The sequence below is a fragment of the Trematomus bernacchii genome, unplaced genomic scaffold (genome assembly GCF_902827165.1).
Source record: "Trematomus bernacchii unplaced genomic scaffold, fTreBer1.1, whole genome shotgun sequence".
Lineage (NCBI taxonomy): Eukaryota > Metazoa > Chordata > Actinopteri > Perciformes > Nototheniidae > Trematomus > Trematomus bernacchii.
The window spans coordinates 1,840,121-1,855,000 of record NW_022987778.1 but is presented as its reverse complement, the minus strand read 5'-3'; the positions used below and the strand labels follow the sequence as shown (position 1 = coordinate 1,855,000).

Genomic DNA, 14,880 nt, shown 5'->3' with positions numbered 1-14,880 from the left:
CTGTCAGTCTGTCCCTCTGTGATGATGTCATAACGGGTCACTGCATGAATGGAGCGGGGACGATTGTTTAGCCGGGAATCATGACAAGTGGAAACTAGTTGGGGCTTTCTTTTTGGTGATGTCATGAGGTGAGATCAATACGGCGCTAAACTAGCGAATCCTACTGGTTGTTAGCATGACAACCATTTCCTTCGTTGGGTGTCTCTTGAAGGTTTTATAACTTTTGACCTCCAAATGTATCTTTTATGAACACTTGTTGTCCCATTATAGGGAGGTGTTTTCTGTTATATTTGTATATCCTCCTATTATGCTCCGTCTGAACTAGTTTGCCTCCTCTGAATAACCCCAAATCCAGCCGACTGTCTTATCTGTAAATGTTTCCATCACATTAGCTGTCTGCAGTTTGAAACTCCCCACAGAGGATTTGTCTCGTCTAAAGGGAACAACACTCTGCGTGTGACCTTGGTTAAGGTCCAGAGTCGGTCTTTGTGATAAACCTGTCACACAATGAGACTTCCCTCAGAGAGATGTTAACAGTTGTTGTGTGATTTTCCTTTGTTGGGCTGTTTTTAACCTCAAACATGCAGAGAGCTGATATCCAGTCCAACACGTTGGGATTAAGCAATTTCGGATTTTTCTAAGTGTATTTAAAGCTATCTATAACTTCCTTGCTCTTAAAACTCTAGTTGGAGTAACAACAGAGAAAGTTGTGCAACGTGTTTGACAGCCAACAACATAGCAAATTATTTCTGAGTGACGCATCAACACACACACGAGCATAGTGTCCCTTTTTCCCCTTTAAGTAACTTTAAGGTCGTTATATTTCACACGAATATACATATATTAATTGAACTATATGTTGACTTCTCTGAACTTAATATTAGAAAAACAAGCCTTCATGTTTTTAGCGATATAATCTAGATGTCTTTTGCCTCATTTTCTGCCAATGAAATGGATTCTGCCTGGCATATCATTAGAATCTCCACTAGAATGAATGATATATTATGAGTGTGGTTAGCTACATGTGGCTGCACAGTGTAGTTTGTAAAGGCTCACTGACATTTAAGAGGTGAAAGTCCACTCTCGCTCTTTAACAGGGACACTTTAGTTGGAGGAAATGTGGATTCTGGATTTACGTTCAGGAAGAGAGACTTGACCTCATGTGCAGACGTCATTATCCCCCCCTCAACACACACACACTTTCCTATAAACACACACACAACGGTCCCACCCTCCCTTTGGAGTGGAGGTGACCAGAGAGAGAGAGAGGGCGTCGGTCGGTGCATTCAAGCGCTCTCAGTCCGGAGGAAACTCCACCCGCTCGCACAAGGAAACTGTATGAATGTATTGGAGTGTGTGTGTGTGTGTGTGTGTGTGTGTGTACACAGAAACTAAACAAGGAAGACGACAGAGTCTTATTTTACACATGAATGGAGTTTGCTAATCTAAAGAAACTGTAATATATAAAAAACCCTGGTGTGTGTGTGTGTGTGTGTGTGTGTGTGTGTGTGTGTGTGTGTGTGTGTGTGTGTGTGTGTGTGTGTGTGTGTGTGTGTGTGTGTGTGTGTGTGTGGTGTGTGTGTGTGTGTGTGTGTGTGTGTGTGTGTGTGTGTGTGTGTGTGGTGTGTGTGTGTGTGTGTGTGTGTGTGTGTGTGTGTGTGTGTGTGTGTGTGTGTGTGTGTGTGTGTGTGTGTGTGTGTGTGTGTGTGTGTGTGTGTGTGTGTGTGTGTGTGTAAACTAAAACAAGGAGGACGACAGAATCTTATTTTACAGATGAATGGAGTTTGCTAATCTAAGAAATTGTAATATATAAAAAACCTGAGTTACGTGTGTGTGTAGAAATCAGTGGTGAATCTGAGGACAATTACTCAAGTAATGTACGCAAGAGGAACTTGTACTCTCCATTTTATGATACTTTATACTTCACTGCCCTAGATGCAAAGAGAAATATAGCACATCGAACTCCACTGTCCACTTACAGTGCTCAATTACCTTTTAGATTAGTTTTATCCCCCTTCTTTTACAGCGAGACCTCATATCTCCAGATGTGGTGATCAGTAATGAATGTGATCAACTTGAGGATGAAGTTTTATCTTGTATTGAGAAGATTTTCCTACTTCTTAAGATACAATAACTCTTTGAAAAGCCTCTTGGATGGGCTGGAAACTGCTTCTAAGCTAAAAACAGGGCTGTTTTTCTGAGCTCATGGAAAGTTGAGCATAGAAAATAGGTTTTCTATTTAACAACTACAGTATTAAAATGCAATGTTTGTTGTGGTATAGCTTATTGCCCCCCACTAGAAGCAATGCTAGATGCTGCATGTGTGTGGCATCATCCTGACGTGCCAGTAGCAGAAAATAAAAAGCACTACACTGCTGTTTGAGCTGATCAGAGGACAGAGGCTCAGTCACGCTCTGCAGACCGTTGAGTAATGACGTTGATCTCGGCACTTTGAGGTTTTCTGGAGCGTCCCTGACACAAGTGATGCTCTGTGACCCTGAAGTACCAACGATCACTCCTCACAACGACCAGCTGCAGACCTGCTGCACCCAAACATCACACATTTGGTGCTTGGTTGAATCCCTTACAAGTATTTAGGGACTCTCTGTTTCTATCGGAACACTTCACTTTTTAAGAAATGTTAGGGTTTCTAAAGGGTCTTCTTTACAAAACAACAAACACCCATTCGCCAGATAATTAGCGACCTCTGTCTAAGACTAATTCTGTAGTTACAAGTCTTTAAAACAACATCTTGTCATTTGTAAATCAAGGCTTAGTGATCAGTTTAAACGACGATGATTTCATTTCAAACCTTTATTTATCCAGGTTGTATCCCATTGAGATCATTGATCTCTTTTTCAAGGGAGACCTGCTCAAGTAGGTTCCACATGAAACATTAAAAACATAAACAGAGCAACAAAAGGACATCATACAGTAGCATTATAGGGATTACAGTTTACATAACTATCCACATGAACAGGTACCAACAGCTTCCGATTCAGTAGCATCCAACCGAGCTTTAAAAACATTTAGTGGCACCAGATTGCTCAGTTTCCATTTTAATTGCAGACTATTCCAGGACAGTGGAGTTGCGCATCTAAATGCTATTTTCCCTAAGACAGTCCTAGCAGTTGGCACATTTAATAAAACCACAGCATGCGATCTCAGGCAGTAGCCACTTACAATTCGCCGTGAGATCAGGGAGCAGATGTAGGATGGAAGTTTCCCTAACATGGCTTTATATATAAAAATGTACCAGTGACTGAGCCTCCGTGCAGTTAGTGAAGGCAGACCAGCCCTTGCATACAGGGTACAGTGATGAGTTAATGCTTTACAGTTTATACCAGGGATGATCTTCTTAATGATACTGTGGGGGCTTTCATTTGTGATGCTGGTGAACTCTAGTTTCTAACACCTGAACAAAAACGGGACATTATAATATTTTTTAATGTACAACTTTTTGCAAGAAAGTTATATTGGCATTAGATTGAGTTGATTGTACCTAATAAACTGAGTGTGGATGTATTCAGTCAGGCAGTAACATGTAAGAGTAAAGCGCTCAGTGACTATAAATAGAGGATGATAGATTGTGATGCATGGAAGAACATATCATAGATAACTAACTCAGCACATGGACAAAGATAACCTCCTATCTGTTGTATTTACAAAATGCTCAGAAGTCAAGCTATCGTTGAAGACACCTGCAGATGTTTGTGTGCGTTTAAAAATCATTTACTCATTTCCTCTTTGTGTAATGCCTTTCCTTTGATATCTGCATGAGCACCTGGCCCTTCCACTGCTGCTGCATTTAGTCTGCAGCAAGCCTTTTGAAGAAATAGCTGAGGATCCTGTTCAACTGGTAGTAAAACTATTTTGATGGTCTTCTGTGAGTTTCCCTCTCTGGAGTTTCAGTGTGAGGAGATGCTGCGGCAGGGATTCTGAATCCTAATGAACATGTGCAGCGCGACAAGGCTCTCATTGTGTGAGACAGACAGACAGACAGACACACAGACACACAGACAGACAGACAGACAGACAGACAGACAGACAGACACACAGACAGACAGACAGACAGACAGACAGACACACAGACAGACAGACAGACACACAGACAGACAGACAGACAGACAGACAGACAGACAGACAGACACACACACAGACAGACAGACAGACACACAGACAGACAGACAGACAGACACACAGACAGACAGACAGACACACAGACAGACAGACAGACAGACACACAGACAGACACACAGACACACAGACAGACAGACAGACACACAGACAGACAGACAGACAGACACACAGACACACAGACAGACACACAGACAGACAGACAGACAGACAGACAGACAGACAGACAGACACACAGACAGACACACAGACACACAGACAGACAGACAGACAGACACACAGACAGACACACAGACAGACACACAGACAGACACACAGACACACAGACAGACACACAGACACACAGACAGACACACAGACAGACAGACAGACAGACACACAGACAGACACACAGACAGACACACAGACAGACACACAGACAGACACACAGACACACAGACAGACACACAGACACACAGACAGACACACAGACAGACAGACAGACAGACAGACACACAGACAGACACACAGACAGACAGACAGACAGACAGACACACAGACAGACAGACAGACAGACAGACAGACACACAGACAGACAGACAGACAGACACACAGACAGACACACAGACAGACAGACACACAGACAGACACACAGACAGACAGACAGACAGACAGACACACAGACAGACACACAGACAGACAGACAGACAGACAGACAGAAGACTAAGATACACTTTTTAATCTTTGGGCATCGTATAACAACACAAAACTGCTTCTATGCATCAGTTTGCACACGCACACTCTTCTGAAAAAGGTATTGCACCATCTCCGAGGGCCAACATCCGACGATGACTATTTTGTTTTTGTTGTTATCTCATGTCAGACCTGTTTTGAAGATTTGAGAGGATTCACATCCGCGTGCCGAGCTTTATTAAAGGGAAACCCCACCCAAAATCTATTTTTAGCTGTCTATCACTATCTGTATGTCCAGAGGAAAGTAACACTTCCCATTTTCAAATACAATTCTAGACAGACCATTTTTTTACGTCAGCATAAAAGTGTAAAAACATCTTTAGAAAATTCTTAAATCACTTTTGTGTTATAATAACTTCTTAACTTGTCAAGTCCTAGTCTTCAAAAGAAACAAACCGGGTTTATCAGATATCTTGAATGTCTCAATATTTCTACAAAGCTGACATGGAGTATTTCATAAGAGTTTTGAGTATAGGACATTATGCAAATGACCTGCCTGCTTATACAATTTGTATTTATTTCTCAGGTTCAAGACTCGCACAGTACACGTTTCCTTTTCAGTTTCTTAGCTACAAATGCTCGTATCAATCCAATTTGCATAACGGTTATTATTCATGTTTTTGTAAGAACTGTTTTAGATGTTGATTCAGCTGTAGGATAATTTTCTTATGTACATTTGAGCACCATAACACGGCTCCTGACTTTAATGTTGGGTTAGTGAAGTATTAATAAGTGAATTACAAACTGTTTACTGCTATCTTTTGAGTCAACAGTGATTCGTGGGTGTAGATTCACTTTCACATCCAGCGCAGGTTGCCACACTCTCTCCTAAATGAACATCAGATCCTGAGCCGCTTTAGAAAGGTTTCTCTGACTGCAGTTCATTCACTTCAGCTTCACGCCTTTATTCTCACAGCACAGAAATAAATTAACAACTGTGAGATGTATTATATTTGGTTCCAAGACTTGTGCACCACACTAAGGTGCTGTTTACACGGGAACGAAACGGGTTGTATCCGCTACTTTTCTCTTTCGTGTAGTCCGTTCGTTCACCCGAGGCCGTAACGGGAACGCGGAAACGGACCCCTAAAACGATAACGGGTCCCAAGGTGGATAGATCTGCGGACGGAACGCTCTGGGGGGGGCAAGCGGCTCCGTGTGTACGCCCTATACGATCATTTCCTGATAACGATGAAGCCATAACCCCACCTCTCCCCACCTCTGCTGCTCACTGCTATAGCCTGGTCAGTAACTACTGACCATGCTACAGATGTTAGTGCAAAATCTACAGCTCCTCTACCACAACCATCAGCAACAAGTGGACATGGAGAATTACATGAACTACATGCTGCTAAATCCACCGAGGAGAATAAACAGAAGGGCAACCATGGCAACCATGCTCGGGGGTCTTCTTCGCTGCTTTTGGTGTATTTTGTGGCGCCAGTACAGCGCCACTTACAGGCCCGGCATATGTACTACAGCGTCTCCAGCGGGTCGAGCGGTCTCGTGTGAAGGGACACGTTTATTGAGCCGTATCGGAAGACTTTTTTGATATCGAATTCGTTTTGTTTTGTTTGCGTTCCCGTGTAAATGGGGTCTGATAAACAACAGTGTGTCTTCTCCTGCGTGTTATTTGATTAAATATTGCATCATAATGTGTCCATGCATGTCGAGTTATGAAACCTGGTTCTTCACGCTGTGTTGCTCTAACCACGACCAATTTGTTTATTCTAAACTTAGACACTTAAAGTTTTGCTCCTTGAGTTCAGTTCAGGTTCTCTCTGTTCAGATCGCTGAGTGTTGGGAGTTTTTTTGTGTTTTTGTTTTTCTGGTGGCTTGTTGGTTGCCAGCAGGACGAGATGTGCTCTTCCTGCCAGCGTCTCCATAGAAACGCTCCTGTTCAGCGGCTCGAGGAAAACATTTCTCCTCCAAATCACAGAGTGTTCCCATTTCAAGAGACTTCTTTGTATTTAATCTGGAATTTGATGTTTTTTCTTTGCACAGTTGCTCTGCAATGCACAGATTCATGCCGTCTTTCTATAGAAGAAAATACTCTGTCCAAATGAATAAATCAATAAAACTAAGGGCTAATTCAACATTCGAGGGGGGCCTTAAGATAAACCTGATGTTAAACGATAAAAAAGGGTTAATTTCTTTGGGACATTTCTCTTGCTTTGTTATCGCAGTACTGAATACTCCTGAACTGCTTCATGGTAAAAGCAATCGTCCTCACCAGAGTTCTTCTTCTCCTCCTCAGGCGACGGGGAACTTCGACCGCCAGGACTTCAACAGGATGTGCTGGCTGCTGTGCTCGAGGAAGAACCTGGATAAGAGTCAGCTGCTCATCTCCAACGACGACGCCTTCAAGGTCTGGTGCATCTTCAACTTCCTGTCGGAGGACCGATACCCGCTGATCATCGTCACTGAGGAGGTGAGCGTTAACGGTGCTTTGATATAGTTGAGACAAACCAGCATTAGTTCACTTTGTATTGGTGGAATTTAAGTATATTCACTCATTAGAGAGACTTGTACTTAACTTCTTCTCATGCCACTTTCTATCTTCTCCACAACATCTCTGAGGGAAATCTCCACTTCCACAAATGAAGAGTTTTGCATAAAAAGACATATGAAGAGCTTATCAAATGTTGATGTTTTGTTGTACATTAGAGACCACCAAACAGCAAACTCATTTGAGAATAGTTTGAACTTTTTTGCATATGCATGAATAACACAATTATATGGTTCCAGCTGAACAATGTTTGCCGCTCTGTCTTTTAAATATCATCGCAGCATATCCATCAGTTTACAAACCTGATTCACACATTAAAAAATAGCAGTTAAAGGTGGGGTATGTAATTCACTTCAGAAACACTTGTTATATTCCATGGAATGCTCTTAACATCCTGATAGCAATGAATATATTAAATTCTTTCACAATAAATACTTACAAACATGTCATCTGTGGAAGCCGTGGCGCTGTAAAAAGCACGACCAATCATCTGAGCCGGCCCGGCTAAAATAACTGGACGGCCTACCTGCCTGTCAGCCTTCCATCTCGTGCACAAACTTATCTCGTGCCCTCATTGGTCATGTGCGCGTTCGTGTGTGTTGGAGGAGGGGCTCTGTAAGGAAGTCTGAACGAAGAGGCAGATTTTTTTCAGCTGCGTACTTTCAAATTCTAGCGCACTCGAGCTGGTTTCTCCATTCTTACCTACCCTGCCTTTAAAAGTGATAAAATATCAATATTGCAAAACATATGGTGAGGCAGTGCAGATCCAAACACTTGAAGTTCAGCATTACTTTACTAATTTAGACTGTAGCCGGTTAATAATTAAAAATATTTGATATATTGGTGCACAAAACACAATATCTGACAGAAGCATTACATTATACACTATTTCACCTACTTAAATAGTGGAATATAAAACATTTTCTGTGAATGCCCAACAGCTCAATGCATTCATGTTAAATAAAAAGCTCTGTAGAAATAAAACACAGGATCTGAAGCTAAGTGCCCCCCTAACACTGACTTTGGACCCCCCTGTGGCCCCCCTGAAAATGAAAAAAAAAGGTTTATGATTAAACGATTTCTTGGCTGACGGAATAGGCGGAACTAACGATATTTGTCATTCTAGTCGGACCCATTAGAGCAGGGGTCTCCAACACGTCGATTGCGAGCTACCGGTATCTCGCAAGCCCTCAATAGCCCCCACTTTACAAATATGTTTTTTGTTTTTTTTTAACGCAAGCCGTCATCGCCACGGAGGAGCACACAGCATCTGTGAGCGAGCGAGACAGACAGAGAGAGCACACCTTTATCTATTTAATATAGTTGTAAAAAATAAAGTAAGAAATCATTCCAATGTGTATATAGGACAGTAAAAAGAAAAGAAAACAGTTTAAAAGGGGAGTGATTAGTCAAATATGCATAAACAAAAAGAAAGAATGCTAACTATAGGTAACATAAGATAAGAATAAACAAGTTTAAATGATTTGTTATTGGTTGTGATCATATTCTAAAGATTTTTGAAAATTATACAGCTCTCTTTCATCTGAGTGTTGAGAGCTGTATCCATCAATTCATGTTGTGCTCAAAGTGCTCCAGATTGATGCATTTAACTTCAACATTTAAAAAAAAATCTTCCCGGGGGTGCATGTCCCCGGACCCCCCGAGAGGATGTGAGGTCCACCCCCAAATAAAGCAGGTTAAAATAATTAAATTGCATACATTTTCTTTTAGTAAACACTGAAAACGGGTCCCACAGACCCAAACAGCACACAAAGGTTACACTTAAACATATAATAATGTGTAATGAAACAAATACCAATAACTGTATTGCATTGTTTTCTTATGCGCAATTACTTCATACTGTCTTTGTCTTTTTCGTCCTGCATTTATTGTGCCCCCCTCAGAAAATAACTGGCCCCAGCCTGGCCCCCCCAGTCAAATTGGTCTAGAACCGCCACTGCCCTTCATATTCCCCACTAACAGTCTGATATATCTCTACCAAAACAGTTGGTTATTCTTCAAAAACGAGGAAGTTATTAACGGAAATGTTTTTTAGTACAATTAAATTGACTTCCCTGTGCCCTCACAACACGTTGGAATTAGATGTTGTTCAATTCAAGACCATGGATTTTAGCTGTAGTGCTGAACATGTGGTGTTTCAGTGCTACTCATAGCGTCTGTTGCTCAAGAGCAGAAAAGGAAGTTTCCAGCTTCCTGTTCTTGTACGAATGCTGGAGGATTTATTGTTGGGTATAACAAACACTGGGGCTGAATCACAGGAAGAAATGTAGATTTATGTGCTGCAGTGAGCCCATGCAGAGACGACTAGAAGGAAAAATACAAGACAGGAACAGTTACTTTCAGTTTGAATGAACAGCTTAAACAAATAAAGAATATAGGATCTCAATGTTTGTGCTCTTGTGTTGAAACCATGCATGTGTGACCTTGCACAGATTGAGTACTTCTTGCGTGTTTTTTTATTTAGGGCTGTCAGTCGATTAAAATAGTTAATCGCGTTTAATCGCAAATTAATCGCACATTTTTTATCTGTTCTAAATGTACCTTAGAGGAATACAAGTTTTTAATACTCTTATCAACATATGAGTGGACCAATATGCTTTATGCAAATGTTTGTTTATTATCATTGGAACAATGACAAATATTCTCCTGAATATTCTCAACACAACAACCTGGAACCTCTCTCTCTCTCTCTTACACTCTCTCCCAACCCTGTGTACTTCTCTGCACTGAGCCAGTTGCTCAAACAGACAAGCCTGTTGACAGTTGTCGGCAAAATGCCGCTCCTCTGTCTTCATCTTCAGTCAAAGCATGAGACAGAAGTTCCCACCTAGGGTCAAAATAATGCGCTGTGATGAGCAGTCGACACGTTGGATGCGATCCGAATGATCTAACGCAGCCCCTCGTCCTCCACAATGTTAAGCTGTAGCCACCCATTTAGCTATCGCTGTTGAAAGCTTGCTGCTCGTAGACGCCGTGTCCAGGCGTCTCCCCGGCAAACTTTCAAGCGTGGTCTGCTGCAAGCGAGCGGCAGGAGCGGGGCTGTCAGCATCAGCTGTGTGCTTGGCTTGCTGTTTAAAACACCTTTTTTTGTATCCATATCTCTCACTAGAATCTCCCACCATCCAACTAACAACAACAACAACAACAACAATAACAACAACAACAACAACAACAACGTCAAGCCTTTGGGCTCTGAAACTATGGGGCGGGCCGAGGACAAATACACATGCGTTAATCGCACGTTAAAATAATTAGTGGCGTCAACATTTTTTTGCGTTAACTTGACACCCCTATTTTTATTATTACGCTAATTTTCAGGAGCATCAGTATGTAGTGTCTCTCCTGTGACATGTCTCCATGCTTTAATGTTCACAAAGCTCTTTATTTTCTCATACTGCCTGTGCTGCAGCACCTCTTTTCACCCTCTGTCTGAAACCAGAGCCCAGTCTGCTCTGATTGGTTAGCTGGCTGGCTCTGTTGTGATTGGTTAACCTCTTAGAGATGTCCCGCCCCTTATCCTATCACGTACAGTGTGTTGGAGCACTAGCCAATAGAAGTGCGAGTGTTACGTAATGATGTCACTGTGTTACGGAAGTAAACAAAGGAGTTCAATGGAGAAACTCCCTCCAGAGGGAACTTTGGGATTTTAGCCTTTGCAGACCATTCATTTGAAATGTATTTATTAGGATAAACCCCTTGAGATGCACCATCTTGATTTACATGCACACAAACCTATATCACACACTATAGCAAAAGAAAAGCCTAATGGGACCTCTTCAAGTACATTTTCAATGATGGACTTTTACTTGTAACTGAGAGGTATTAGTACGTTTTCTTAAGTTAATTATCAAATCACTTCCTCTAAGCTTGAAGTTTATGGTCGCTGTTGAATTGTAGTCAATTAAATCACTTTGTTAACCATATCAATTAATGATTCATACCATGGGCGTAGGAAGCATCCTCAATGTGGGTGGGAAGGTGGTGGACCTCGCCTCCTCTAGGGGGTCCGGGGCATACTCCTCCGGGAAGATTTTTTTTTAAATGTTGAAGTTAAAAGCATCAATCTGCTGCACTTTGAGAGCAAAATTAGGAGATCTATGGATACATCTCTCAACACCCATATGAAACAGAACTGGAAGCAGATTTACTTTTTCTTTATGCATATTTTACAAATCACTCCCCTTTTAAACTTTTTGTGTTACTGTCCTATAGTATGAGTTGGAATTATTTCATACCTGTTATTCATACCTGTTATTCTCTTTTTTATAACTATAATGATCAAATAAAAGTGTGCCTTGGAAATACTTATTTACATAAATGATGACCAAACCGTTTGAGACCCACTACTTAGACTAAAGTGAACTATCTAAACCCTCAGAGAGTCCTTCACCTCACTGAGCTGTAGTTATCAGCCTCTCAGTCTGACAGGAGAGGACTCTCCCTCCACCTCCATAACAGCACTTTATATCCGGGTGCTAGTGGAGCACGCTCGTGAACTGTTAGCGCCGGAGCCTCGCAGCGGGGAAACTGTGGCGCGCATCATTTTACAACTAAAGACACAGCTACGCAAAACACGCAGCATGTGTACGGCTCTGAGAATCTGCCCTGGTACAAAGTAGCAGTGAAAACATGGTACGGAGTTTCATTGATTTGGGCATTCTCACAATAAGCAAGTGGAATGGATTTGATAGTGAAGCACTGACACAGCGCTCTACAGAGAGCGGCGAGTGGATAGACCGATTCACGGACTTTCCGCATAGTAAAAGTGGGGGGGGTCTAAACTAATCATTTTAAAAGGTGGGGGGGGATTTGTCCCACCCTCATATAATGGCTGCGACGCCCATGATTAATACTAGGACCAATGGGCACAGTCAGCAAAGAAGGAAAAACGATATACTGACTGTGCATTTCAATATTGAGGTTTCTCGTCTTCTCTGCTTCTGTATTTTTGGTGTTCAAATCCTTATCTGTGTTTTTTTTCCGCTGCAGCCTTTACAAGATAAATACTGAAACAAGAAGTGTCTCGTTCTCATCAAATCCTCACAATATCAGCTTTGTAATCAGTGTGTCCGATAAGAAGAAGAAGCAGGAGTGTATTTGTGGTCACCTATTATGCAAAGTCCACTTTAACATGTCTTTTCTACATCAACATGTGTCCCCTCTTTTTGTCCTGATCCATTTATATAAAAACCTGTCTGAAAATGAGCTGATCAGATTTTGGCCACTTTATGATGTCATAACGATGTTTTGGCTTGAGTAACCATTAGCCAATCACCAACCAAGGTAACCCCCCCCCCCCCAACCTTATCACCTGAATCTCCTCCTAGAGCACCATTGTGTTCTTTTTAACCAAATCTCTCTCAGAGGGGCGTGGGGAGGGGCTCCTTATTTTCATCTAAAGTAACAGACAGAGAATCAGCACTTTTGAAACAGGGCTCAAACAGAGGGGATTCTGGGATGCTGCAATGATCTGTTTGGTGTTTGGAGCCAAACACTTCAGAGACATGTTTTGTATATATCTGAGACCTATAATGTATTGATGAAAAACAGTATAATACGGGACCTTTAAACCCTGCATGTATGTCCTCCACAGATCGAGTACTTCCTGCGTAAGCTGACGGAGGCGATGGGCGGCAGCTGGGTGGAGGAGCGCTTCGAGGACTACAGGGTGCAGCTGAGCGTGAGGCAGCAGAGTCTGAACGCCTGGGAGCTCATCCTGCTGGTGGGCTCCGGGCAGTTCATCAAGGGCATGGACCGCCAGACGCTCTCCATGGGCATCACCGAGGTCTACCAGGAGCTCATCATGGACGTGCTCAAACAGGTGAGCTGCACGGAACAATAAAACAAGTCTTTTATTAATCATTAGCTTAGATCCATCCCCTTTATTACTACACAGCAGGTAATGAAGGAGATGTCACCAAAAATAAACGTATAGATAATCAGTTAAGAGATGGAGACCTTTGGAATAATGTGTCAAAACAATAATGCTCAGGATAAACATGGACATTGATTGCAGACAGTATGAATCATAAATAAAAAAAGCCTTTTTAAATATAAGCCCATAAAATAAGGAAGTTAAGGTTTGTGGTCGTGTAGCAGGTCTGTTTATTTCCCGTTGCAACTGAGGTCATGTTGAGAGTTAAAGGACAGCATTAAAGCACAGAAAACATATATTATTGAGAAATTAAAATAAGGTATAGTTCAGTATCACACAGTTCATTTGTTGGTTTTAAATTACCCTGATCCATGTCCTCCTTTCTCCTGCAGGGCTACATGATGAAGAAAGGCCACAAGAGGAAGAACTGGACGGAGCGCTGGTTCATGCTGAAGCTCAACTCCATCTCTTACTTTGTCGGCGAAGACCTGGCGGAAAAAAAGGGAGACATTTTACTGGACGGATGCTGCAGTGTGGAGGCAAGGACCTGCTGCTTTTTAATGACAAATGTATAGCTGTCTTGCATTAAAGTGATATCTGACACCAAACATAGCAAAATATTAGGAATATTACCTGTAACTAATGCCAGTAGTAGAATGTGCATTGACACAATTCATAACACAATTGTTCAACTTAAAGGTGGGGTAGGTAATTCACTTCAGAAACACTTTGTGTTATATTCCATGGAATGCTCTTAACATCCCGATAGCAATGAATATATTAAATGTTTTGACAATCAATACATAAAAAAAATTCATCTGTGGAAGCCGGGGCGCTGTAAAAAGCACGACCAATCATCTGAGCCGGCCCGGCTAAAATAACTGGATGGCCTACCTGCCTGTCAGCCTTCCATCTCGTGCACAAACTTATCTCGTGCCCTCATTGGTCATGTGCGCGTTCGTGTGTGTTGGAGGAGGGGCTCTGTAAGGAAGTCTGAAGGAAGGGGCAGATTTTTTCCGGCTGCGTACTTTCAGATTCTAGCGCACTCGAGCTGGTTTCTCCATTCTTACCTACCCTACCTTTAAGGGATTGATTGTCTTATATCAGTCATGCTGAGAAAATCAGTAGATAAAAGACGGAAAGTCCCAATGATTAAAACATAACGCAATAGACACAGAGTTGAAACAGAATATATGTATTTGGGTTTACTTGTAATTGTTGCTTTTGTATTTTTGGTGGTTAAATCCCTTTTTTTTTTTATTGCAGCCGTTACAAGATAAAGAAGGAAAGAAGTGTCTCTTTCTCATCAAGTCGTCAAATAAAAGCTTTGAAATCAGTGCGTCGGACAAGAAGAAGAAGCAGGAGTGGATCCAGGGTGAGTGGTGAACTCAAGGTTACTTCTTCATACGTCTCATTTTGTCCAGTTACACGCTGCAAGAAGTTCTGACTACAATCATAAAAAAAAAAACCTGTGACCCAAGTTTTTCATGACACTAAAACCTTTGAAACTTGATTTTTCTAGTTGATTGTATTTCAATCAGGAGAGACGGTTTTGATATAAGAATACATATTTATTGCCAGGAATACACATGAATGAATGTGATGG

General features: G+C 41.8%; 1 protein-coding gene across 1 annotated transcript in view; it reads left to right on the top strand.

Moving 5' to 3' along the window:
* swap70b (switching B cell complex subunit SWAP70b) overlaps positions 1–14,880 on the top strand; it is a 35,860-nt gene that overhangs the window by 6,202 nt on the left and 14,778 nt on the right. Inside the window, exons 3-6 of the mRNA XM_034149242.1 lie at positions 7,127–7,300; positions 12,993–13,220; positions 13,667–13,813; positions 14,541–14,649. Coding sequence (XP_034005133.1) covers positions 7,127–7,300; positions 12,993–13,220; positions 13,667–13,813; positions 14,541–14,649 — 658 coding nt within the window. The remainder of the gene's footprint in view (positions 1–7,126; positions 7,301–12,992; positions 13,221–13,666; positions 13,814–14,540; positions 14,650–14,880) is intronic.